General features: G+C 40.7%; 1 protein-coding gene across 1 annotated transcript; it reads left to right on the top strand.

The window, feature by feature from the left end:
* The first annotated feature begins 3,907 nt into the window (after positions 1-3,907).
* On the top strand, positions 3,908-9,589 carry LOC142375348 (terminal nucleotidyltransferase 5A-like). Its single transcript, XM_075459349.1, has 2 exons — positions 3,908-4,939; positions 5,870-9,589. The coding sequence occupies exons 1-2, from the start codon at positions 4,514-4,516 to the stop codon at positions 6,683-6,685; spliced, it is 1,242 nt and encodes a 413-aa protein (XP_075315464.1). The 5' UTR covers positions 3,908-4,513; the 3' UTR covers positions 6,686-9,589.
* Positions 9,590-25,857: the final 16,268 nt, after the last annotated feature.

Consider the following 25,857-nt stretch of genomic DNA (forward strand, 5'->3'; position numbering starts at 1 on the left):
CCACATCAAGAGAGGCCCAAATTCCTCAAAGAAGTTACCCTGGTGAGCTTTGTGAACACAAGCTAGTGTTCAAGAAGGCAAAAAATGAATATATACCATTTTCTTTGTGTCATACTTCTGCAAGTTTACTTCATGTTTTTGTAAACAATGCCTTCAGGAAGTAGCCACATGCACTCACGTTAGTCCAACTTAGCAAAAGCTTTTATATCGTCTTAAACTAAATTTGTAAGGTATATATAAAGAAGTGATTGTGTGTGTGTGTGTGTGTGTGCATCTGTGCGTTTGCACTGTTTCCGAGGCCTATTCAGCAGCTGAACAGGGAGATTTGATGGAGGGGATTGAGGCAGCAGTTTGGGGAGCTTTTATTGGATGGCAGCAATAAAGAATAAAGTCTGTTCAAAGTCTGATCCAACCAATTCCGACATTTATTCTTAGAACTTTGTGTGATGTCCACTGCTGCATGTGAAAATGACTTAGGTTATATGTAGTTGGAGTATCGCCCTCGCTCAAAAATGTTAATTACAATCTCCCTTAAAGAGAAGATGACTCATACAGGAAGCAGACTGGTGGGAGAGAATAGAGGGAAGGGTGGCTTAATTGCAAAAAGATGGAGGGAGAGATTCTGAAAGCAGGAAGCTGAAGACTAAATCCCGTGCTGGCCATTTCTGGGCTATGTGACAAAGAAGAACAGACTTTAATACATCATGAACAAGATAAAGGTTAGGAAAAACAATTATAATATTATATATCCTGTTAGTTTAGTCTTAATTGTTTAATAAAGCCATAGATAATGGAAAATCTTTTAGTTCCGCTTCTCCTCAAACATTCTATGGATATGTTCATAAAGCTGAAGTCACATCCAGTATCTTCCACCTCTCAGAGGTATTAAGAACCAGGGTGTTGTATTTGCCAGACATTTCATCCCAAACCTAAAGACTACCTACTGAAAATCAGCCAAACAATTACAGTATTGTCTGTTATTTCAACTATGGAGCTGGTGGTGTTGATGGGGTTGCAGTCCATGGGCTCAGCAAAGAGCTCTGTGGGCTTCTTATGTTTAGGAGTGAGGAGGAGACTTAGTGAACAACTCTGACTGGTGGTTATTGGATGTGAAATAAACTCACGACCTGTAAGTTATGTGCACACTTCTGAGATGAGTCCATAATAAACTTGTTATCTTGTGGATATTGCACATTAATGCCCATAAGAGCTACTGCACTTTGGTTAGTTGGAAGCATCCATTTTCCATCCATCCATTTTCTATACCCGCTGAATCCGTCGGTTGGGTCGCAGGGGGCTGGAGCCTATCCCAGCGGTCATTGGGCGAGAGGCAGGGTACACCCTGGACAGGCCGCCAGTCCATCACAAGGCCACACAGAGACAAACGAGACAAACAACCACACTCACGCTCACACTCACTCCTAAGGACAATTTTAGAGACACCAATTAACCTAACATGCATGTTTTTGGGCAGTGGGAGGAAGCCGGAGTACCTGGAGACAACCAACACATACACAGGGAGAACATGCAAACTCCACACAGAAAGGGCCCAGCCAGGAGTTGATCCTGGAACCCTCTTGCTGTAAGGCGACGGTGCTAACCACCACACCACCGTGCAGCCCTGGTTGGAAGCAATTTCACAAGAAACGAGTTTGTAAATAATTGTTTCTACACTTTGAAAACAATCTGCATATCCAACACCCAAAAACTCAATATGCTCCTAACAGTTATTAATCATTTAATCAGTTGTTCAATAATTACTCACAATTAAGTCTGAAACATCAGGAAGAGCTACTTGTTAGATTGACAGAGTGAAGAGTACATGATCCCAAGGTAATGCACTAATTGAAATCCAGACAAAATAAGTAGGTGTTAAGGAATTGAGATGAGAAGGGGGGGTCATCAGTAAGGTTCACAATAATCTCTTAATGAACTCCCACGTGTAGTTATAGTGAAAACAGTGATGGGAGAGAGGATGAGCAACAACAAAAAAAGCAGACTAATGAGATAGGATGGCTTATAAGTAAAAAAAGGTGCAGGGAAGGATTCTGACAGTGGAGAACTGAACACCAAATCAGGTGCTTTGTTTTGTTTCATGCCAGCATGTTCTCAGAATAGAAAGGACCAAAAACAGGTGTCAGAAGTTCACAGACAAAAAGGAAATGCATGGACCAAAAAAAACTACATCACAAAAAGGTAATCAAAGAATAGACTGCTGTAGCATGAGCTGTGCTGATATGTACATATAGCTTAGCTGCGAAGCCTACATACAGAGACTATATTCACAGAAATGTGTGTTTATATTGTATGTGGTTGGCCTGGCAGCCCAACAAGGGGTCCACATGAAATCTCCCATAAATCCTCTGATGTCGTCAGACATCAAGAACCAAGCTGGTGTCATCCACTTGCCAAGTCAAAGGTCAAGTTAAAAAGCTGCTTCGTGATAAGTATCTCAAGCAGTAAGCCTTACACCGAGCCAGTAGGTGAATGGGCAGAGTGTGTCAACCTACAGAGCTGCACTGTCTGCAGTCTGGAAATGCTGTTCTAACTCCAGTGAAATTATGTTTACTGTTTGTATTGCACAGAAGAGCATCATCTGATGAGACTTCTGTTTATTGTAACTCATTGTGACCAATGTGAGCCTGAGAAAAGAAGCATTACCAAGAAGTGAAACAGCTGCCATCCACTTCACTGAACAAACAAATACCATTGATACTGAAATTAGTTCCAGTAAGCTTGATCTAAATGCCTCAAGCCGTACTGTGAAAATAAATGGATTTTGCATTTCAGTTGTGTATTTATGGCTCAAAAGTTCAACAGATTTCGTCAGACCTAACATAAAGTATATTTAGACAAAAATAAATGTATCACCTTCTTACCTCAGCCTCTTTCAGTGTTTTAAAGTATGACGTATTAAACGTGTTAAACGTGTGCAGAGCATCCAAAAAATAACGCTTTAAACTTTAAAAGTGAGAGCGCATGCGTGTCTCTGTGTGCAAACTACCTATTTCTCCTGCGTGAACGTGTCACTTCTCATAGAGGGTAATCTGCGATAAGCTGGTTAATGGGCTCGTCTGCCGTGACGCAGATGTAGCCTATGCGGCAATCTCTGCACTGATAGATTCTTCATGACAACCAACCCGCAGATACGGCCCATAGTCATTCATACAGACAGACAGTTTACATGTTGAATCATTTTAAGCATGCTATATATAATGCATGGTAAAAGAAAAAAAACTGATGAATTTAGTTGCACATCTTCCATGCATTTTTGCTGCAAGTTTTAAATTCAGAAAAGAGATGGACCTGCAAGGAAATTATTGAATTGCTCAATAAAGATGGATGGAAAACCGCCCCTAGAGGGCGTGTATATGTATCCACCGCCTCAGGTTTAAATGATCAGGATAGCCTTAACTTTAGTATAAAAGCGGGAACATTCATATTTGTTATTTTCGTGTTCTAGTATGTTAGAAATTGTTATGAAAGACAGGGTGTATTATCATAAAGAGATGCGCAGACATCTACAGTTCCTCCTCATATGTCCAAACTGAACAAATTGCAACTGAAACTGTATCAGTGATAATAGTACCCCTATTCATGAAGTTTTATAATATAAGACAAGTGTGTGAAGGCGGCATATACAATCTTGAGTGATTTGAGTGTATTTGAAGCAGTGTTTTTTTTTTAGAGGAAAAGGTGTCAAGGAATTCAGCCGCTGATAGAATGAATTATTCCTCCCAAACGCCTTCTCTTCAGACACGGACACGCCTTAATCTTCAAGCTTGCTGCCACTCAAAAAAAGCCGTGGGAAGGGGCGGCAGCTAATAGAAAGTGTGACCTATCAATCAAATCGACCCGCCCCAGTGTTTTCAGACTGGAAGCATACAGTTCACAACCTCCCCAGCAGCTGTGGAGAGGAAGCTTGTGCGGCATCACGCAGTATCTGCAAGCGACAAACGGACAAAATGTAAAGGATAAGTAGCAGTACACCGCTTCCCGAAAGTAGGTGTGCACTGGAAAAAAGCGTTAAAGTGTTAAAAAGTTACTTAAAGTTGCAGTTGCGCCGCACGGACGCGCAATAACCTGTGCGTAAAAGAGAACAAAAGTTTTACTTTTAATCGCTGGATGGGAGGTTTTCTCGGGTGAGATGGATGCGGGAAGTAGCCAAAAGCTGACATCCAGAGGAACAACCGATTTAACATGTACTGCTGTTATTTACAGTTTCCTGAATCTGGTGACAGAGCGGAAAGCGCAGTCCGCCTGCTGATACTGGACAATCTCATGCGTAGAATTTGTCTGGTGTGCAGACTTTATGTAAGAAGTAGGACAACGCCGCCCTACTTGGTCTGCCCGTCATGCGTATAGACGTTCTGCCGTTCAGCATCTTGTTATGGTAGAGTTGAGCTCCGAAGGTTCAATTCCAAATAACGCTGCAGCTTTCTGATGCCACGGCTCCAATTGGAGTCACCGAGAAGTTTTGTCGTTTATATCCTGCCGTCTACCTCCTATCGAGATGGACCAGAGTGCTGAGTGTGCTGTGGCCGACAGCTGCCCGGACGGGGAGAGCATCAACCTCAGCGTGCTCAACTGGGAGCAAGTGCAGCGGCTGGACACCATCCTCACCGGGTCCATCCCCATCCACGGCCGCTGGAGCTTCCCGACGCTAGAGGTGAAGCCGCGGGATATCGTTAAGGTGGTCCGGAGCCGCATGGAGGAGAAGCGGATACATGTCCGGGAAGTGCGACTGAACGGATCTGCGGCCAGCTACGTCCTGCACGAGGATAGCGGTCTGGGATGGAAAGATCTGGATTTAATATTCTGTGCCGAGCTGAAGGGAGAGCTGGAGTTTCAGATAGTGAAAGAGATAGTTCTGGACTCTCTTCTTGACTTCCTACCCGAGGGAGTGAATAAAGAAAAGATCACACCAGTGACATTAAAGGTAATATGGAATTATGTTACAAAGTTAAACACATTATAACTTGTAAAATGGAATTGGTGTTTTTCTTAAACTTTTTCAGGCTCACAGACCTATTACGAAAGACGGTGTAGGGCCTAAGTTTTCCATCCAAAGTGCTTTTAAGTCAGCCTTACAAAACAGGATTGAGTACTGCCCTGAATACTGCAACTAGAACAGAGATATAAGCCTGTAAATCGTAAAAAGGTCGGTTTCCAATTCAAAGAGGATTCAGTCTAATCCAATTGGAGTCGGATCCACATGAATCACTTGGTCTTAGTTACGTGGATACCACTGACTACCCAGGCTACTAATGGCCCTCCAACAGACGTGATCAGTAAAACATCACGACTAACAGACCAGATCCAGATATCTATCTGGTGCAAATAGGATTAATGTTGAGTTGTTGAAGCTTCCTCAAACAAAACCTTTTTTTTAGTCTTTTACATCCAGTGTGTGTCCACCAATTATCCACTGTGATCCACAATCATTCTTAAACCTGATTCTGAACACATCGTTCTTATGAGTGTCATTATTAAGTATCATTTTTCAGGAGAAAAGAACTTGTTTGAAAAACTGACAGCTGGCGTGACAGCTGACACCATGCTGCAGCTGGTAAAGTGTGGAAAAGAAAGGAGGAGGAGGTAGTAGGCCTCTGTGGGATGGCTTCAAGCACAGTTTTTAATGATTTGAAATAAGGCTTTATTAGGCTTGGGTGTCTTTTGTTAGCACTACAAGACACACTAGTGAAAAAAAAAAGAGTTCGACCTTTGTGTTCTGTGGTTATCTGTGTACACTATTTTGTCTTTGGTTTAGTCTGAAGAACTCAGTGACCTGATTAAACCTCACGGAAATACACCTATCAATGTTTTCTGTCTTTGTGCACACCTCATCAACACTTTCTTTGTTCCATAGGAGGCTTATGTGCAGAAGATGGTGAAGGTGTGTAACGACTCAGATCGTTGGAGTCTCATCTCGCTCTCCAACAATCGTGGCAAGAATGTGGAGCTCAAGTTTGTGGACTCTCTCCGACGGCAGTTTGAGTTCAGCGTGGATTCTTTCCAGATTCGCCTGGACTCCCTACTCCTCTTCTATGAGTGCTCTGAGCACCCCATGGCGGCCACGTTCCACCCCACAATCCTCGGGGAGAGTGTCTACGGCGACTTCCCGGCCGCCCTCGATCACCTGCGCAAGCGCCTCATCTGCACCCGGAGCCCAGAGGAGATTCGAGGCGGGGGCCTGCTGAAGTACTGCCACCTGTTGGTTCGAGGTTTCCGCGCCGCATCAGATGCTGAGATGAAGTTACTGCAGCGCTACATGTGCTCACGCTTCTTCATAGATTTCCCCGATGTGAGTGAGCAGAGGAGAAAGCTAGAGTCCTACTTGCAGAACCACTTTGTGGACCTGGAGGACAGGAAGTACGACTACCTGGCCACGCTGTATGATGTGGTGCAGGAGAGCACTGTGTGCCTGATGGGACATGAGAGGCGACAGACGCTCAGCCTCATCTCGTCGCTGGCACTTCGTGTCCTGGCCGAGCAGAACGCCATCCCTAACGCTGCCAACGTCACCTGCTTCTACCAGCCCGCTCCTTATGTCTCAGATGGCAACTTCAGCAACTATTATGTAGCGCAAATTCAGCCTGTCTTCTCTTGTCCACCTTCACCTCCTCAGCAGTACCTTACCACCTTGCAGCATCCCATGTATGCCACCTGGCTGCCCTGTAACTAAACTTTGTTTAAGCCCATGCACTTTTGCATAACTTGTGGAGCTCTTGTCCACACGAGAAAGAAGAATGAGGATCTTTTTCTCTCATTCTTGAAGTGGAAAGTTGAGGGAAATGACAGAAAATAAAAGAGAGATTCAAAATTACACAAGAAGAATGAAAGAAGGGAAATGTGGACAGGGAGACTGGATCAAGGCAGTGAGCCTGAGAGATGATGTTTCCAATGTTAAGGGTCCACAGCAGCAGGAGCCGAGCATAAAAGGTGAAAGAAGCTGACCTATCAGTTTGATGGTTTGATAAACTAAACCACAACTGAGATGGATGAAATAAGTTCTTGACCTGTTGTGAGTTTCGGCTCACGAGAACGTTTCACATTTTACACAATAAACTAATGTAATATTCACTTCTTCTTCACATTACAAACCAAATCAGATGCACATAAACTGCCACAAAGAGTTTCAAATGACCCCAATGATGTGCTGAAAACATGGATTCATTCAGATGGTTTCCATGTGCACTGTGTATATGTGTGTGTCCGTGTGTATCTCTTTTCACAGACAATGCAAAAAGAGGAACTGGATACTGTTTACAAATTCAATGATCTTTCTTAACTCTGAGAAAAAAAAAAGAAACAACAAAACAATGCATACTTTATTTCTGTACAGAAATAATTTTAAGTGCCTAGGTTATGCCCAAAGGGACGAGCTTTTTGGTGATTCTTTATCATAAAGGACCGTTGAGGTCGCTTTGATATTTTTAAAGTGATTATGAATGTATCTAGGGTGTAAAAGTTTTCCAATGCTGAGTTGGGTCTCTTACACAGTGGGAGGTATTAAACCAACTGGCAATTCTGACAGTGTGTAGCTGAAGACTGTGCTCTTATCAGCAGCTCTGCTCCCCAAGTACACATTCTGATTACCAAAGAGGAAGTAACAACATAATCTCATCTTCTGTAGAAAGCGGTGGGGGTTGGATCTAAAATGCTTATCAGAGTGAAATAGAATATGAGAGAAAAGACTGCTGACAGAAGGGAGAGAGTAAACTACTCTTTTTTGAATAGCAAACGGGGAGAACCCATGTACAGCTTGACAACCGAAGAAACTATATGTCTCAGAGAAAAGATCACATTAGGGGAGGAAAAGTTAGAAAAAAATAATACATGCCCATTTCAAAAATGCAGTTTCCCTAGTGTATTTCTTGAAATGTTTCTGTGCAATCAAATGCATATGGAAAGATACATTTGAAATGTACCGCTCAAGGTTACTTAAGAGCACCCGCAGTTGTTTTCCTGAAAACAATTAAAACTAATGTTTACATCTGGAGTTACTCACTAAAAGTGCCTTTGCACACCAGGTCTGTATTTTTGTATGCTTTTTTTTTTTTTTTATCCAGTATCTGACCCAGCGAGTGTGATACATTTAAAAAATGTACCCCTCGCAGATTTTCTCAATATTGGGCAAAGGCAGTGGGGTTGACTATCCACTCACTTCTTCACGGTAGAGAAAAAGATAAGTCAATTCTGGATCTGTCTAATTGGGCAACAAGAGCAGGGAGACTTTTACCTACTGATAAAAGAGCTTCAGGATTATTACCATTGTTTCCAGATGTATGTGTTCCAGTTTGATACCCTGCAAGTAATAACTGAACCTCACATTGAGAAGAGGGACAAGGATTTCCGTGATCCAATCAACCCTGTATTCTTTACATCTCTTATCATTGATGCTGGGAATGAAGTAAAAATGCAGTAAAAAATTTGTTCGGAAAACTGTAATGACTGTCATTAGTTTTTTTGTATTTACTTCCAGACAACAAATACGGATTATGTGTGCAAAGGTCTTAAGTGTTTCCTTGATGTCTAACAAAAGAGTAGAATGCGCTGAAATTGTAGCTGTCAATCAATGTAACTGTGCAAAAGCGCCGGCAGGAGGTTGATCCACCCAAATGGTCAAAAACTACTGGGTGGCTTTAATTTCATATTAAACTTGAGCTATGGTAGATATGAAATGTTTGTATATTAAAGCAAGGGTGCTCAGTTTAAAAAAAAAAAAACACTGGAAAGTTGCAGCATATGGAGAACACCCCTTTTTTTTTTTTTTTTAAATGTTCTTCCCAATCAGTTTGAACATTTTGACATCATATTTAATATTCGGCTTTTTTAAGGCATTTTTGCCATTATGCTTTCACTGTCAAAGCAGACTTTCCGTGTGTGAAAGAAAAATAGAGGGGTTTGAGGATACAAGATGTACGTAGGGTTGAAGTGGTACTTGGCATGCAGGGATGTTGCACCACAGAGGTATACATGCTGCAAGAAACCACGGGAGCTTCAGAGATGATCTAAGATCACAGCCTCATGCAAATGAAATCCACTCATTGTACAGACAGAATTTAAATTCAATCTGAAATAATGTAAGAAATGTAGTGTGCATGATGATGAACACAAGCGCATTGATATCTGAATGGCAATAACACGTGTTGACCCTGATTCTGGGGACATTTTTGGGTATAGGTGTACTTTTTCAGCTTTAAACACACTGCGGATTCTCTCAAAATGTGTCAGATCTCCTATTTTTCTATTTTTCAATCTCTATTTTTGTACAGTTTGTGTTGGGCCGACGTAGAAGGCAGATTCCAAGCTGTTTGAGTATTTACTGTGGCGTGTGAGAATTTGTGTAATTTGTTGGCTGATGAAGAGCAGCACAGGTGGACAGGTGTGGTTATATTAAGGTTTAAACTTGTTCACTGTGTATGTGCTCTGATCTGTTTCATGTGGATTTCTGTTTGCTCTAAAGAGATTGCTTGATGTCCCTCAGTCTTTTTTAACAGAAGTGACATGAAAAGAATGATCTGATATTTTGTTGTGTCAAGTTGATCGACTTGATAATTAAAAACTACAAAAGACCATCAGAAAAGAGTCATTTCATCGGAAGAGTTTTTGTTTTCACTGTTGTTCGTCACACTAACAGCCACATTAACAGCTTGTTTATGAGATGCTTCACCTTTTGCTGAGGTAAACTGCTCTGGCATTTTGATTTGGTGCCCAGGTTCTTTTTTGGTTTGCCGGAAAAGTCTACTTTAGGTCAATGCTCTTAGGTACCCGCACAATCTTACCGGGAACAACTTTCACTGCCAACAAGTGACAGCTTTAACGTGAAGGATTTCCTCTCCACGAGACGTCACTGATGGGCGTCAGCGGGCGTCATAGGGTTGTTTGCCAACTTCATTAGCTCTGAGTGAATCTAAAATAGCTGGTTGATGTCACGTATCTGCACAGACCTTACTACCATCAGAGCCCTGGCGTCCAGAAACACATGGTAACTTGCTGAGTGGATTGGCTCCAGGTCTGCATCACTCTAATGCCCGGAAGCCTCGGCCTCCAGATGTCACTTTCCCTGCTGACACTGAGAAAAATATTTCACTCTCTCCTCTGATCTCTTTTATTTTTTTGTCCTCACTCTCTGCCTTTGTCACTGTGTTTTCTCTTCTTCCTATCTTTGCTTTGGAATGATTTTCACGGTTTAGATAAGTGTCATGGTGAGATCACTCTCACTTGCTTCCACATCGATGTACCATCTCTACCCCAGGTTGTTATTTGTCTTCACTTACTCCCTCTCATCTCCGCCTCTCTGGGCTTCTTGATGAATTTAAAAAGAGAGAGATAAGCTACAGAGATGAGAACAGGGCCAGTGTTATCCCCTGTTAAGAGGGACAGAGAGTGACGCTAAATATAGGCCCCCCTCTCAGCCGCTGTAAGGTTATTAGCCCATCTGCCAAAAGCTGATTAGCTTTCCTCTACAAGCATGTACTCAAAGCTCTGGTGTGGCTGCTGTGGGAAGATTTACGGGCTATTGTCCTGTTACCCATACCTGTCCCACCTCCCAAAGTCTTTTATGTCACTCTCAATGGAAAGAGCCAAAAAAACAAAGAAAAAAATTAGTCCACTTCCTTATCAAAGGCTTAAGAGGAACTGAGAACAAGCGATTGAGGCTTTCAGTATGTTGCACAACAACGAAAAGCACTAAGCCAATAACTCAAGTCTACATGGCACACAGGAATTGTGTTACTGTGGTGCTTAAACTGAGTGTTTTCTACAGGTGGGCTAAGCTAAGGAAGTGTGTTATGAAATATCTTGCTCCAAAAACAGAACATTTTAGAAAAGTGGTGATGTAAAAACTGGCTTTACAAACCGCTTCTCTTCCAGTCTAGTCTGACACATACGTGAAATGACCGCTACTACTATTGTGCCTTTAAAATGAGTACGAAGTTAACATCTGCCTCTCATTAACTGAGCTTTTAATAAAAACTTCCAGCAAGGGAAAACTTAAGTAACCAAAAATAGTATTTCCTCCTAATAACGCATGTCCAGAAAGCCCAGATGAAACGTAGCTGTCCTGGTATAAGATAAACAGCACCCAGGAAACGGCCCAAAAACACTGACCCAGATCCGTTTTCAGAATAGTCAAGAGTCATGTCATCACACATGGTCGTCATCTGGTTAGAAAGAAGCTGTAGAATGTGTCGACACTTGGCCACAATTGCTCTATATGTCTGGTTACTTTGGTAATTTGGCCCCGTCTGAAGATAACAAGAATCCGCGTTTTAACACCTTTTAAGCTGCTATACAATAAGGTATTCAAAGAAAAAAGATGTTTAACATGTTTTAAAGGTGCAGATAGGCAGCTTGCTGCATCATGCTAGCTGCTCCTTCTTCTTGCTATGTTGAGATATTACCCTCTAAGTTACAATTTGAATATCAGAATTGTGTTGATTTTCATACCAATTGTGCAAAAGTGATGAAATGTATTTTCACAATGTCAAATAATTGCTTTGAAAATACGTCGCCCATGGCAAGCAGCTGCAGTCTAAAAGCAAAGGGTGTGCTGCATGTGCAGCAAAAAAAGTTTATAGATGGCTTTCAGAGATTAAACTGTTTAGCAAATGCCACAAATATGGCTCCAGGATAGTAGAGTATAATAAGGTTTATGGTTTGATACACAGCTCACATACTGAACTATCCTTTAACAAAGCACTTAAGTTGCTTACAGTGGCAGATGACTTTGTTGCTTGGCTACTCTGCCAAATTGGTATCTGTGTTTGTATGAATAGATGCATGAGCTGTTTGTAAACTTCTAATGTTAAAAGGTACTATATCAGTTTCTAATATTCACCATTTCATTTAAGTGTCATACTCTGTTTCTGCTCTCCACGTACCACTTTAGATTGACTAGACCAACCTTGTCACTAGTCTAAGACTTTTTATCTCAGACCATTTTGTCTATTTAGAAACCACAGATACATATCATCTTGAAATGTCACAGAAGCGTGCAATGATGCGGTCACGTGCCTTATCAACATTTAAGCTCAGAGACATGGCTGTAGAATAGGTTGAAAGCCGAAGAGGCCTCCGGTGTTAGACTGTAATTTTTTCAAATAGTTTCTCCTTTATACATGCAGCTCCAGTCTCATAAATTCCTGTTGGAGCCAATACTTCAAGTCTCACTAACTGTTGGCTTGGGTTTAATTAAAACTGGTACATCTTAAGGAACAAAACCAACTGGTTCAGATTAGGAAACGATCCCACACGAATAAATTACAGCATTTCAGACTCTGTATGTTACTTACGGCCCTATGTGTGTCACAATGTTACAATGCCCTCTTTGGTCTGAAAAACATTCAAATTATACATCTTTGTGCCTAATTATAGGCATAAAAGTTTCTAGAAATTATATCAAAACCCGAAAATGATGTGGGGAACAATGAGAAAAATGATGTCTCAAAGAGAGCTGTACTGCATGTTCTCTACCCTGTCGACACTTTTTTTTAGCTAACTGGACATAGTTTATGCCTTTTTCTGTTTATTCCTCATTTGCAAAAGGTTCAGACCTTCACTGCAGGTGTAAATAAAGTAAATAAAGAAGTAAATCCAACATCCAACTTCTGAGGGAGTTGAGTATGAAATAAAAGGAGACCGAAGAGACTAAAGAGGGAGGCTTAGTCAAGATTAAATCACTTCACTCTGTCTATTTGAAAAAGGGCCATATACTGTTGCCTAATCAAATAAGTTAGTCATCAAATCCAATATCGTTGCAGTGTAAGGAACTTTTACTCATTAAAAAATTTAACATTTTAATGAGCAATCTCTCTAATACTCTCAAGCTGGTGTTTGACTGTTTTTACGAACTTCATGATCCACAAAAAACAGGAAATGCACAACACCGAAAGGTCAGTTTGCAGCTTGTAAAACAGGGAAAATGTGGGAGTGGGGAGGTTTTCACTGAGTACAAGTGCATAAGAACTGCATTGTTTTGTGTAACTCTTGTTTAGATGGCTCCAGAGCAGCTTTTAACACATATGAGGTATGAGGTTTGCTTTTGCTCCTTAATCTATGTATACATTTACTAAAATGTACAGCCTACAGTGTTCACTGGAGACAAATGACGAAGTGTGTCCAGAGTTACATTCTCACATTAGTGAGTACTCACTGGGGTCCAGCAGGGTTATGTTGGAGACAAACCAGTTGGAGCAGCAGCAGGGCCAAGAGTCCATCCAGCTCAGCCCAGCCAGGGTCAGAGGCCGTCGAGTAAGTCAAACAACAGCAAGACGAGACTGTGAGAAACAACGATTCGACCGTCTGTGTGTCTGCGTGAAAGAGGGCAAGACAGATAATGAGTGTGTTCAAGCGTGCAAGTTTGCATTTCAGTGTTTTTGCTGTGCGTTACAGGAAAACCTGACTCTACTTTTTAGTGACAGACATCTGAAGATAATGTTGCTTTTAGAGATTGTCAACAGCAGCCATAAGCAAAACTCTATCCTCCTGATATTACTAGGCAACACAATAATGATAATTCACATTCGGAGAACAACCACTGAGGGATTTTTTTTTTTCCATGACATCAGACGCCAAACAACAGGCTGGCTGGAGCAATGAATAATATTCATCCTTAATTTCAAGTGTTTGTGCGCTGCTGTGTAAGTTGTTTAGCCTGCTGGACCTCGTCTGAAACTGGAATACAGATTGGTTTGTTGCAGTGCAGATATCAGCCACTAACAAAGGGTCATACAAGTATTCAAGATGATCCGTAGTCGTGAGACAAGAGGATTATTTATTTGTTTTTTAAGTTGGAAAAGGAGTCATACTGGCAATGCAGTTAATCAGGGGGAGGTGTGGAATAGTTTCAGTCATTTGATTAATAACCACAAATGCTAAACATGTGCAGGCGCAGGAAGAAAAGACACAACCCGCAAACAAAAGTCATTACGATTAATCCTTGTGGGAGCATTAGTATGTAAAACTGAATTGTAGCTATCGGTTTAGTTTTTGTTTTTATCTAATTCTTCCCTATACAAGGGTTTTTAAAGTGGTCAATATTAGTTTTGTTGAAGGATAATAAATGATAAAGGTGGTAATTCCTTTAGCTGTTTGCTGTTTTTCATAATATCTACCATTACTTCCAATCAGTTAGAAGTAATGGTAACCCATTTATATCCATGGGTTTCTTAAATTGTCACAAACTTCAGAAAACATTACAAACTTGTTAATCAGCCATTGTTAATGTTATTAGTTAGAGCTCTTTTTAAAGGAGAGTTATTGGAAACTATAGTAACAGCGCTGCACACCAAGTGGTCAAAGAGTGAAAAACATCTTTAATTATTGGTTTCCAACAATAAATGATCGAGCCTGCAGTTACAGCAACATAGTGAACCAGGTTTACTCCCAACCTGTCTCGTGTGAATACTTTTCAGGAACTTTATACTGGAATATACTGTTAAAAGTCATTTTGCAATGTGCTCCATTAAAGTTGTGAAAGGTTGTATTTTAACTCAAACCGAACAGGGAAATTAAATTGGAAAAGCAGTGTGGGACTATTCACAGTAAAATATGGTAAAAACAATTGTTTCCCACCGGTGTCAAATCTGTATCCTCTGTTCCACCACCGTCCCCTCATGACACCCTATTTGGACTTGATACTCGTTCTATTGCTTGTCACCAAGCACATTCACATCCACAAATCTTTCTGTTTCTTTTTCTCAGACAGTCAAAATCACATGGTCACCCAATTCTTTCTCCAATTAACACTCTGCTCTAATAAAATCCTGATATTAAACCAGCATTCATCTGACACAATCAACATTCAAGCAAATGTGCAGTGAATCTGGCTATACTTAGATGCACAAAGATCCCTCCCACATACTTCAATCAATATATAATATAATTTTCCTTTGCGCTAAATAAAGCATTTTTTTCATTGAATTTCAGTAACTCAGTTCTGCTCCCGTGCATGTATACTAATACACGGTCGGTGGTCCAGTTAAATGGCCCAGTCGAGCTGTGACCGTGGTTCAACTTTACTGTGCATTTAACCACACTGACAGTAGCCCTCAAATATTGCTGCAGCCATCGAGCTCCTGTTACCTTGTGTTTATCTCAGAGACTGATCAGAAAGATACTTTAACGAAACGACAGGATTTGACTTCCTGTTAATGGGACAAGAAGTTACTGAATGATCTTCAAAGCCCTGACAAAAATGTCACCGTAAACCACTATTAACCCCTCTGGCAAATATTATGACATTAGTTTCACTTATAACCTTTTTTACTGTAAGTGCACACTGACTGAAAAACACAAAGAGTGCAAAGAGTCAGCATTAATAAGCTCTTCAAATATTCAACCCAGTCTGGAAAATCATTGCAATTATATCATCATTACCAAATGTGTGATTTGAAAAACATTTTTGCCCTTATCACTGATGCAGTTGGTGCTTATCATGCCATATCATTTGTCTTGGCCCCAGTACTTTGGCACTAAGAATCACATCAGAGAATAATGCTTTCTTTGGAGCACAATTTGTGTGGGTGTGTGTGTGTGTGTGTGTGTGTGTGTGTGTGTGTGTGTGTGTATGTTTCTGCGAGGGCACTCATTTTGTTACAAATGTTTTGAAAGCTCACTTCAGTCATAAAACACCAAGTAATCATGAAGACATTTTCTTATCTTTGTTTTTCAAAAGTGTCATGGTTAAGTTGAAGGTTTTCTGCCAGTTAGGGTGAAGGGTCAAAGTAGTCGTGCTGTATGATTTAACACGGCCCGTGAAGTATCATCGAGTGTGTTCTGGTCTCCACGTGCACACGCATCTTCTGTTTCTCTTTACAACACCCCAGGAGCTAACCCTAAGCTGTAATAGCTTCACCCCAGATGGTGATGAAGCAGTGTGCATGCTGAGCACATAGCAGATGTAACTTGGTTTGATTTACGCTCACTGACTACAGTGACTTGCACTCAATAAAATAGCTGGTATCTATAATGGGCATTTATTTTCAGCACAGATACAATCTGAAGGGCTTATTTGGAAGTGAATTCAAGTCACCAAGGTGTTCATTTGTGTGCGTTTCTCTTTGTGTGTCCATTTGCGACAGTTTTCCTTTGTGTGCGCATCTGGGTGAACGTGCACTATTGCTCAATGTATATTTAGGATGCAATAAAGCCAGTTATGCACTCACATCCTGCGAGAAGCATTATTACCTTCCTCTTATATCTGTCCAGGCCTCCTATGTTCCTGCTTTTACCTAAGCTGTAATGATAATCATTATCACATTGTAACAGTAAACACACCTTCCGGCTCAGTAGTCGAGCCAAAAACACACCTGTATGTGGTTAAGTATAGCTTTGCCACTATATTGGGAAACAGAAAGTTAAAGCTGGCCTCAAGAAATTGTCATGTGTATGTGGGCATGTTTAGTACCGAGCTTTATAGCATCATATATCATCGGCTGCTTGACACCAATGATTTATGTGTTGTCACTTCCTGAAGGGAAGGGTTTATTCATTGTACATATAGAGAGGGGGGGGGGGGTCTGTTTCAGAGGATTCTTTCTAATTAATTACACAAACTATGGGGCGGTCGGTGGCGTAGAGGGTTAAGCAGCCGAGCCGCCCCATGTACGGAGGCTACAGTCCTCGCTGCAGTGGGCCCCGGTTCAAGTCCCGCACCGGACGGCCCTTTGCTGCATGTCTCCCCCCTGCTTCCTGTCTCTCTCCAACTGTCCTATCATTAACGGCATAAAAAGCCCAAAAAAATAAATAAATAAATTATACAAACTCTGACAGTCACAGTGGCTTTGCAAATGTTTGGGGGGGTTGCATTAACACTGCTACTGGTCAGAAAGTCTGCAGATTTAGGGTTTGCTCCCCTTACCGAGCCTTGTTCCCAGCCAGAGAAAATCAGAGCGATACAGTTTGACAAAACTGCTAGTTTTCCATTCGAGTTTAGCAGCTGCAGCCAAATGTCATTTTCAAATTGTATGCTAATACAACAGCAACAAAATACTGGCCACCTACGACAAACTATAACTGAATGTGCTTTAATGTTACTCCAAACACTTTAGAGAAAATTAACTTCTGAAACACAAATTTGTAGCACCTAACAACTATGATTGTTATCACGCTAATGCTAACCACTTGACATGCATTTATGTCACGTCAAAGGCATTTTTGCTGGATTTGTGCATTTTTGGAATGAACGTATGACCTTTATCAGATAAGTCCCGCTGGCGTTTATTCAACTCAGTTTTCCCTTCTCACAGCTTGGATCCAGCTGTGTGAATTACTGTTCTTAGACTTAAAGCTCTGCAATTTTCCTTTGAGTTTTTGTGCAGAGGGCTTGTGTTAAAACCATATGAACGCATCAGTAAAAACTTGATATATCGTCTATGTATTGGCATCTGATATTACAATAGAATGATGTGAAATAATTGCATCGCGTAAAGGATGACGAGAAGTAATGATGATGTCATGTGTTCATGTCTCCCAATACAACCCCATTGATCATCAAAAAAAATACTCTTTGTAATCTTGCACTCATATGGTTTTGGTTTGATTTGGCAACCCACACATTTTGGTTAAAGTTTGGGAAAAAACTGTGGTCCCTGGCAAAGCCGAGCATGTTTTCAACAAATTCAGTTCAATTTTCAACTCAGTTTCTTTTATATTGTTCCAGCTCACAACAAAGGGTCATTTTAGTCCTCTAGAACGACTTAACAGCCCTTCATTCATTGATACACTTGCTTAGTAAAATTTCAAAGAAACAGCTGGATTAATTGCCATGACTTTGGAAATACATCCCACTGACTTCTCCTGAAGGGGCACCACAGGGCTGAAATTTCTGGTTTTCAATTAAAGAGCTGAACCACTGCAAAATAGAGTACTGTGAAACATTGTATAGCTAAATTAATTGTGTTGGACTTACATCACTTCGCATTAAGCTGAAAGCATTTAATTAAAGCCCTCTCCGGGTCGGGAATGAGATCCTTCCCCAAGTGGAGGAGTTCAAGTATCTCGGGGTCTTGTTCACGAGTGAGGGACGAATGGAGCAGGAGATTGACAGACGGATCGGTGCGGCGTCTGCAGTTTTGGGCTAGCAGTCTATGACTAGGACTTCAAAATTATCTGTGGAAGTGTGTCAAACACTGCAAGATCTTTCACCAGACCTAACCCCCAATCCATCTCAATTATCTCTATCAAGTCGTGCAGATCTTTCTCTCATCTTTAATGATTCAAAATGTTACAAGTATATCTGAGTGATTAACTCTTTTCCGCTCACCTGGTTGTAGAAGAGAACTGGCGGTTTCTCTACACAGCTTCTCTGTCTCGAGTCATGATATTGCACGTTGGAAACATCGGAGAGAAATGGATGATCTCTAGCCTGGGAATTCCCATACTGCTTTGCGCGCGATTTCATTCACACTGCAAAGGCAGCCTGGAAACCACCGCCCTTATTTTTGCCTGAGTTAGGGAACCAATCACAGAATGGGGGGGGGGGAAGCAGCAAGACGATGACAACGTCTATGCGCGACACTGAAGCTTGTAGAGTGTTAATCCAACATGGCAGCGGACACAACGTTACCGTTCGATGCAGCCTTAGAAAGTGTCTTAAGTAGCTTAGAACGCAAGTTTACTTTTATTTTACTTTTTTTTCTTCTTCTTCCTCGTCGAATTTCTGTCGCTCTACATACGTCATCTGGTATAAGTGATACAATTGGCTATGAATCGCGCGCAAAGCAGCATGGGAAGAACCAGACGCCATTTGATAGACATTCGTAGCGCCCAATAAACGGCTCTAGGCATTCGTAAACCACGCCTCAAATACGAGAAAATGCACACCTAGTTCCCAGACCACCATCTCATCGAGATGTGGACGCGTCAGCCAGGCTAGATGATCTCACTAACCTTTAGCCAAATACAGTTGGGTTTTTTAAGCATACTGTAGTTTCTTTACCAAGCTCTCCTTTTCTGGGTTTTGACCTCCCCTGACCCTGTCTCTGTCTCTCTCATTAGCCAACGCCTCACTAACTGCTCACTCAAGAACTACTTCCCAACTGCCTCCTTGAAAATATCAAATACACTAGACATTCAGTCCAAGACTGCGATGTCGCCGGGATTAATGTATTAATCTGCAGAAAAAAGTGTTAAAGAAAATCCAAACAAGTCAGAGGCTTTTCATTCCCATAATGTTATCTTAACAATAACGGGCCCAAACCTGCAGATTACCTCCTGTACAGCTAAAATCTGCTAAAAGGATTATGCACTAATCAAACTCCACAATGTTCCTTCACCAAAGAGAAGTGTGTGTATGTACCTCCCGTTTCCTGGTCTTTTGCAAACACCAGCAGCCATGTGGAGCATGCCACATGCATGATCAAGAGGCGTGTGTGCTCATGCTTCTGCTGATGCATGTACACTGTAATGTGTGCACAGCAAACAAAGTGTTTATCTTAAATTGGGTGCAATGTTCCTTTCCATGCATCAAAGAAGCAAGTTCAGTTCACTGCTGCTTGACTTCCAGCAGGGTAAACATTTTATTGGGAGATGATTGCTCTTCCTTCTGATCTATGGCCACCCAAGATGTTTACTGGTTTAGTCCCAATAAAACAAGAACAATGAGGTATTTTAATGTTAGAAAAGAAGGAATTATTTTTTTCTTCATTCTTTGGTTGGTATCATTCCAATACAATTACTAAGTCTAGGATGTTTCTCAGACCATTTGTTACACAAGGCAGGAGTGCCAAAAAAGAGTCTCACTTTTCTTGTTGTTTGGTCAGACATTTAGTCAGTGTCATTCCTGGCCTGGTGTGTAAAATAGATGTAATCGGTTGTTTTCTAAGAAGATTTAAAAGCAAGATCTTTAAGACAGAATGACGAAATCCATTGTACCAGTAGTGTAACCACAACGGTCAAGAAGTATGTATCATGGCGTTCTAACAAAGTTTATAAACATTTTTGCAATTTTAAGAACAAAAAACGTAAAATTACCCAGACTGTAAAATTTCAACTTTGCTGTTTCTCAAACGTTCTTTATTCTCTCACCGTTTCACTTCCATCCTTTGCTTTTTCCTTAACATTTCATCGCCATTTAATGGGTGGCTAATCAACTGCATCTTTCTTCTTTGTTTCGTTTTTATTTTACACACATATGGTGTGTGAATGTGCCCGAGACAATAAAAGAAAAAATAAACAACTGTTTGCGGTGTACATGTAGTGGTCCCTTCTGAAGACGGGCTTGCTTCATATGTACAGACAGCAAGTTTTGTGGTTCATTCTTGTTCAAACGTAACGTAGATCAATAACGGCGAGCTTGAAATAGTTGCACAGATTTTAAAAGGACAAAGTTCCTGCAGAAAGGATACAATAAATGGGTCAAAATTTCACTGTGCAAAGGAAGGCAGGAATTCTGGACCTTTCAGCATCGTTTTAAAGTACTTCTCTCCTCATAAATTAAATCAAGATTTTTTTTTTTTTTTTTTCACTTTTCCAGATAACTGCAAGCAGTCACCAGTGTAATCACTGGTCATTTCCTCACATTTAAACAATGAACACATTAAATTGAACGTGCAGGGTTTGACGTGAGAATGTTGTTTTTCACATTAATTGATGAAAGAGTGCTTTTCCTCCATGCTCATTGATCTTAAGAGGCATACCCTCAAGAGTGATTTGTAACATCACAAACTATTTTTAAACATGGAGAATGGAGCACAGACACAGCTTTTTTCATGGTGACGTGATTTTTTTTGCTTCCTGTTGACTCTGAGGAAAATGCTGTTTCAGTTTCAGTAGGCCTTTGACTCCATGGATCATGATATCCTTTTGACACACCTCAGACATTAAGGGTACAGCACAACACTTATCTTACAAATAGGAATTTTCTTATAATTTTGCCAGAAAGTGTGGCATTTTGGCACAGTTCTCCTTTCCACTGAAATCTAAGGACTGCCTCTTCTAGCCTCTGGAGGACATAAAGTATCTGATGGCGCAAGGCTTCCTACGGCTTAATAGCATTAAGACTGAATTAACAATTTCAGTCAAGGAGTCATCTAGCCGAGTCATCTAGCCGGCTTGCTCATTCGGTTTTCTAATATCTTTGGGTATTGTAATTGAATCAGTTTTATTGTTAAAAATAATAATATGATCAGTTCAGAACCGCCTCAAAACTCGAGCAATTTTTGCCCTTCCAATTTATGAAAAAAAGTACATAATTCCTTACTTACATTTGCTTAGAAAAATAACCACATCCAGGTTTCCTTCACAAGCAAAGCACATCTGAACAGATTTTTGAAAAGCTGCAGAAAGGAAACGTGAATGGCAATTTGAGGCAAATGCAATATGTCACTCGAGGTTGGCAGTAAATGCTAAATTCTCTGCAGATGGACTAAAATGCAGCTGAAAGAAGTTCAAGGGGCAGACCCCTTTTAGCTTTTACACCCTCTTTAATAGCACTCAGCCCCACGGTATCTTAAATCTGAAAAAAAAATCCCTCGTACACATTCCAAGATCACAAAGTAAAAGGTAACAGACTTTTGAAATTGCTGCTCTTCCACTGTGAAACCACTTGCTTTTAAATATTAGATCTACTCATTCTGTCTAAAGAAGCCTTTTTTTGTGAAACTGACCTTTTAAATGTTTTTTAGGTCTATTACTCTGTGTCTGTCTCCGGTTGTCACTGGATGTTTATATATGTATGTCTTATTGTGGACTGTGGAGTGGATGGTCTTGGTTTTAAGAGTTTAAGTTGCGTTTGGAAATCGTTTTGACGTGAGCCTGTTGAAATGATAACGGCTAAATAATGGCGCAATTCATTTAACTTGGCTCAAACCACAGTGCTTGTGTGCTTAATTCAAAAGTTTCTCTGAATAAACAGCTGCAGTCCAAGTAAGATAAAGTCAGATCTTATAATTATTATCTCAAATTATTTATCTTCCGCTGATGGACATGTTCCATTCCGGTTCCCACCGTCAGCCATCGGACATGCTCCTTTAAGACCTGAAAAGTCCCATGTCAGTGAGGGTAAAGTCCAGCCTCTGAACTCACTGAGCTTCTTGTCTTCCTGAGAGCAGATTTATGGTCTTCCACTGTGGGCTTTAAAATGACTCCAGCAAGCACTGGGGTCCAAGGTTAAGGGTTGAGGCCAGAATCAAATGAGACTGACTACTGAGAGGAGGGTGCGAATGAAACAGCAAAGTGTCAGCAAAAATCTTTAAATCTGATTAAACACAGCGTTTCATGCCTCTCACGTCACTTCTTACTGAACCCGTTATTTATCATCTCATGAGAGCCAAGATAATTCCCAAGACGAGCCGCTCTGGATCACTATGGGAAAGTAATCCTGTTCATACACACAGTCTCAAACACACTCATGCACTCTCATGTCACACTAGAGGTATGTTTACACATGAGGCCCACTAACTTTCACATCCTCTGAAACCTGCTCAGTCTATCCGTCCCATGACCCTTCTTTTACCTTCCTTTTGCCATCTCCAACCCTTTCTTGCATTGCCCCCGTCCAACACACACACACACACAGATTCGCACACACAAACACGCACACACTTTCTGCAGAGAGGTCAAGAAAACGACCCCAGCTGTTACGTTTCCATCAGAGGTCAATCAGAGGGGAGACACACAGTTTGACAGTTTACCTATAGTCGAAAGGTCTGGCAACAAATGGTCTCCATGGTAACAACCGAGTTTGGACACACAGATAGCAGTTGTAACAATTACAGGTTGCTTAAAACAAAATGAAAGCTTTGGCTTCGTGAGTCTGTCTCAGTCCCAACTTGTCACCCTTGGTCATGGCTCTTCGGTTTCAAAATATACTGCATCAAACACTCTTTAGCATTGTTTTTACAACATGTAAGGTTAATTCACATTTTTTCTTCCCCTATTGCTAACCAAGTAATCTTAGCACCTAAATTCAACCAAAACCACTCCGACCATTTTAAGTTTACTTTGCCCATCTTTCAAAGAAAAAAAAAACACTTTTGTTGCAATTTCATCGAGCAGCTAATTACGCCTTCAAAGTATGTCAGAGACACTAAAGACTTTGAGAAGACAGTATTCGATGACTGAGGAATTTTAAAAAAAGGTAGTTGTCTACATGTTCAAGTGATGTGCATGTGGCATCATGAAACATTTTTCATCTGTGTTTGTGGTGGTTATCATTGCTTAGGAGCATGATGAGTAGAGCCCTGCTTTCCGCGTCACTGTTGCTCATGGACCTCAGTCATGACTTATGACCTGTCTGTATTTTGCACTGTGTAGGTGCCTCACTTGAATGTAGAATAGACTATATTGGTAGCACTTGTTTCTTTTGTATTCTTTGTCTTTGTTTGATCCCATAAAGCCTCCCACATCAACAAACTGCAGTGTACGTTATCATTTTGGTTGCAAGCTCCCTTTTGGTAGAAATGACACACTTTCTTCTAACATTTTAAATGAGTCAGCTTAAAACATTAAAAAGTAAGTTGCAACCCTTAATTTGTAGATGCATGTATGTCTCCCTCATAAAACAATTTGAGATGTTATACAATGGACAAGATAAGATTCAGAGACAAGTCATTTTTAATCATCAGTGTGTAATTTATTTAAGAAGGGGGCCCTTGATTTATTCAATGCATTCTGATGCTTGTGTTACTTCATAACACAAGGGAAAATAGATTGAATAGTTCGAATTCGTAACTTTTATGTACATGTCTGGCATACACATGTTGGTGAAATACTTTCTTGTTGGTATCTCTTAACACACCTCTAATGTGTGTACAGTATCATCTCACCAAAGCAGTCATTCCCAACCAACTGTAAATTTGTGTTAGCAATAAATCAGGGCGTAGATGCTGCGCTCATCTTTGACCGTACCAAGATGTCTCTAAGTTGTGGCTTGAAAAGTCTTTAATGTTTGTGTCCTTGTGGGGGGCCTCTGCGGCGTTAGGGTTACTTTTGTAGCTTTTTTATAACAAATTTGAGCGTATACACCTCTTTCACCATTAGATCTGGGCAAGGCTTCTGGCAAGTATGCCAGATGATAAGCCGTTTAAATCATGTGGAGACTCTGCTCATTCCGTGCACCCTCGGTATGTGCCGGCGTAATGATGGTGCGCTATCACACTTGTCTCATCTTATCTTGACCTGCAGAAATCTTCCTTCGACTCTGTGTATCTTCAGCAAAATCCTATTCAGCTACAGTTTAATGGTAGAAACTAGCCAACAACCAGTTTATCACTTATTCAATTTGATCCACAGGTTAAGTATGTTTGTAGTTACACTTTAATTGTTGATAGGTATCAATTTATATCGGTTCATCCATACACATCCATTAATTTGCCAGGTTGGAAGTAAAAGCTAATTAAATCTGCTAACATTAAGCATAAGTTAAGCTCACAAATATCTATTGCTCGTGGCTAAAGATGAAAAGCTTGCCACTGTTTATCTGTGTTTTTATTTAAGATTCAGAGACAACTACCATTTTAGTTGTAAACTGCCTCCAAACAATTTGAGAGTGGACAGCTTAACAAGGACAACAGAGGAGTTGTATATATTTGGAATGTCAGTCATCAGTGGGTAGGCCTTTACCAAGTCATTACAACAACTGAACCACACTATGCAATCAAAGAATATAACAGAAATTAATTTCTTGTGGGCTTTTGGATGTATCTAATGCTAAACAGAGAAAATTACAGATGGAATATTAATACATGCAATAATTCTATGCAACCCTGTTCTTTAGCTACAACTCTGCTTTCTCTATTGGCCCTAAGCTACAGTCTAATCTTTTTCATATTAAACACTAAAGAAGAAGAAAGGGAGGGAAATAAGCACTAATCCAATTAGAACAGAGAAAAAGCCAAATTCCTGGACCTTTCTGACCATAATCCAAGTTTGTCTGGTGTCACTTTTGAGTTAGGGGCATCTGTTTCTTATTGATGTGGTCAGTGAAAACTTGTGGAAATATGAGAAGAGAGTTTTTCAGATTTGGGGACAAAAGTCCTGGATTCCTGCTGTCGCAGGTCACACTGCAAGGCTCTCAATCTATGTGTGTCCATGTGGGTGTTTGTGAGCATGCACGCTTTATAAAAACCCATCCTGTCCGCTCCTCCCAGCCATCTGAGCACAGCTGGTGAGCAGATATCTGGGGAGACAGAGGGACAAAGAAAACCAAAGAGGGAAATAGACCGGGATGGGGTTGATTACAGGGACAAAGGTAATTCTGGGTGAGGTGGACTGACCTTATATAGAGAAACAAAATTAATTAGAAACTCCATGTGCGGCCATGACATCTGGAGATGGATACAGCTGTGTTTGAAAGTTTGTCTCACTGTTTAAAGTTTATTCATGCTTTATTAGTGATATCCATTTTATTTAGAGCTTTAACACTTAAATAAAGACATATTCTGCTCACTTCATTTCACTCAGTTCTGGATTGGTCGCAGTTTCATTTATTACAGTTCTGTGCTATTTTTCTCTTTTATTTTTCCTTCCCTCACGCAGGATTTTTTTTTTCTCCCTCTATGGTTTGTTTATGCACATTTTCATTTGATGATAGAGTATGCACCGATGGCTGTGGTTTAAGTCCCCAAAAATAAATCTCAGAGATAATGAAAAGATGGATAATTCCCCAAAACCAGTTATGCCGGGGTCTAAACACTTAACTGCATCTTAATTATGCCATTAAATATTACATGTGCACAGTTCAAAAACCCTCCAGACAGTGAAAAACTTGCAAGCTGTAGTGGTTTGTAAAGGAGTTTGTGCATACAATGTGCAGTGCTGCCATGGAAAACTTGGATTCAAAAAGATGGAAAGAGAGGGAAATGAACTTCTGCCTCGTGATTACTCTCCCACTCAGAGAGAAGGAGCATA

The sequence above is a fragment of the Odontesthes bonariensis genome, chromosome 24 (genome assembly GCF_027942865.1).
Source record: "Odontesthes bonariensis isolate fOdoBon6 chromosome 24, fOdoBon6.hap1, whole genome shotgun sequence".
Classification (NCBI taxonomy): Eukaryota; Metazoa; Chordata; class Actinopteri; order Atheriniformes; family Atherinopsidae; genus Odontesthes; species Odontesthes bonariensis.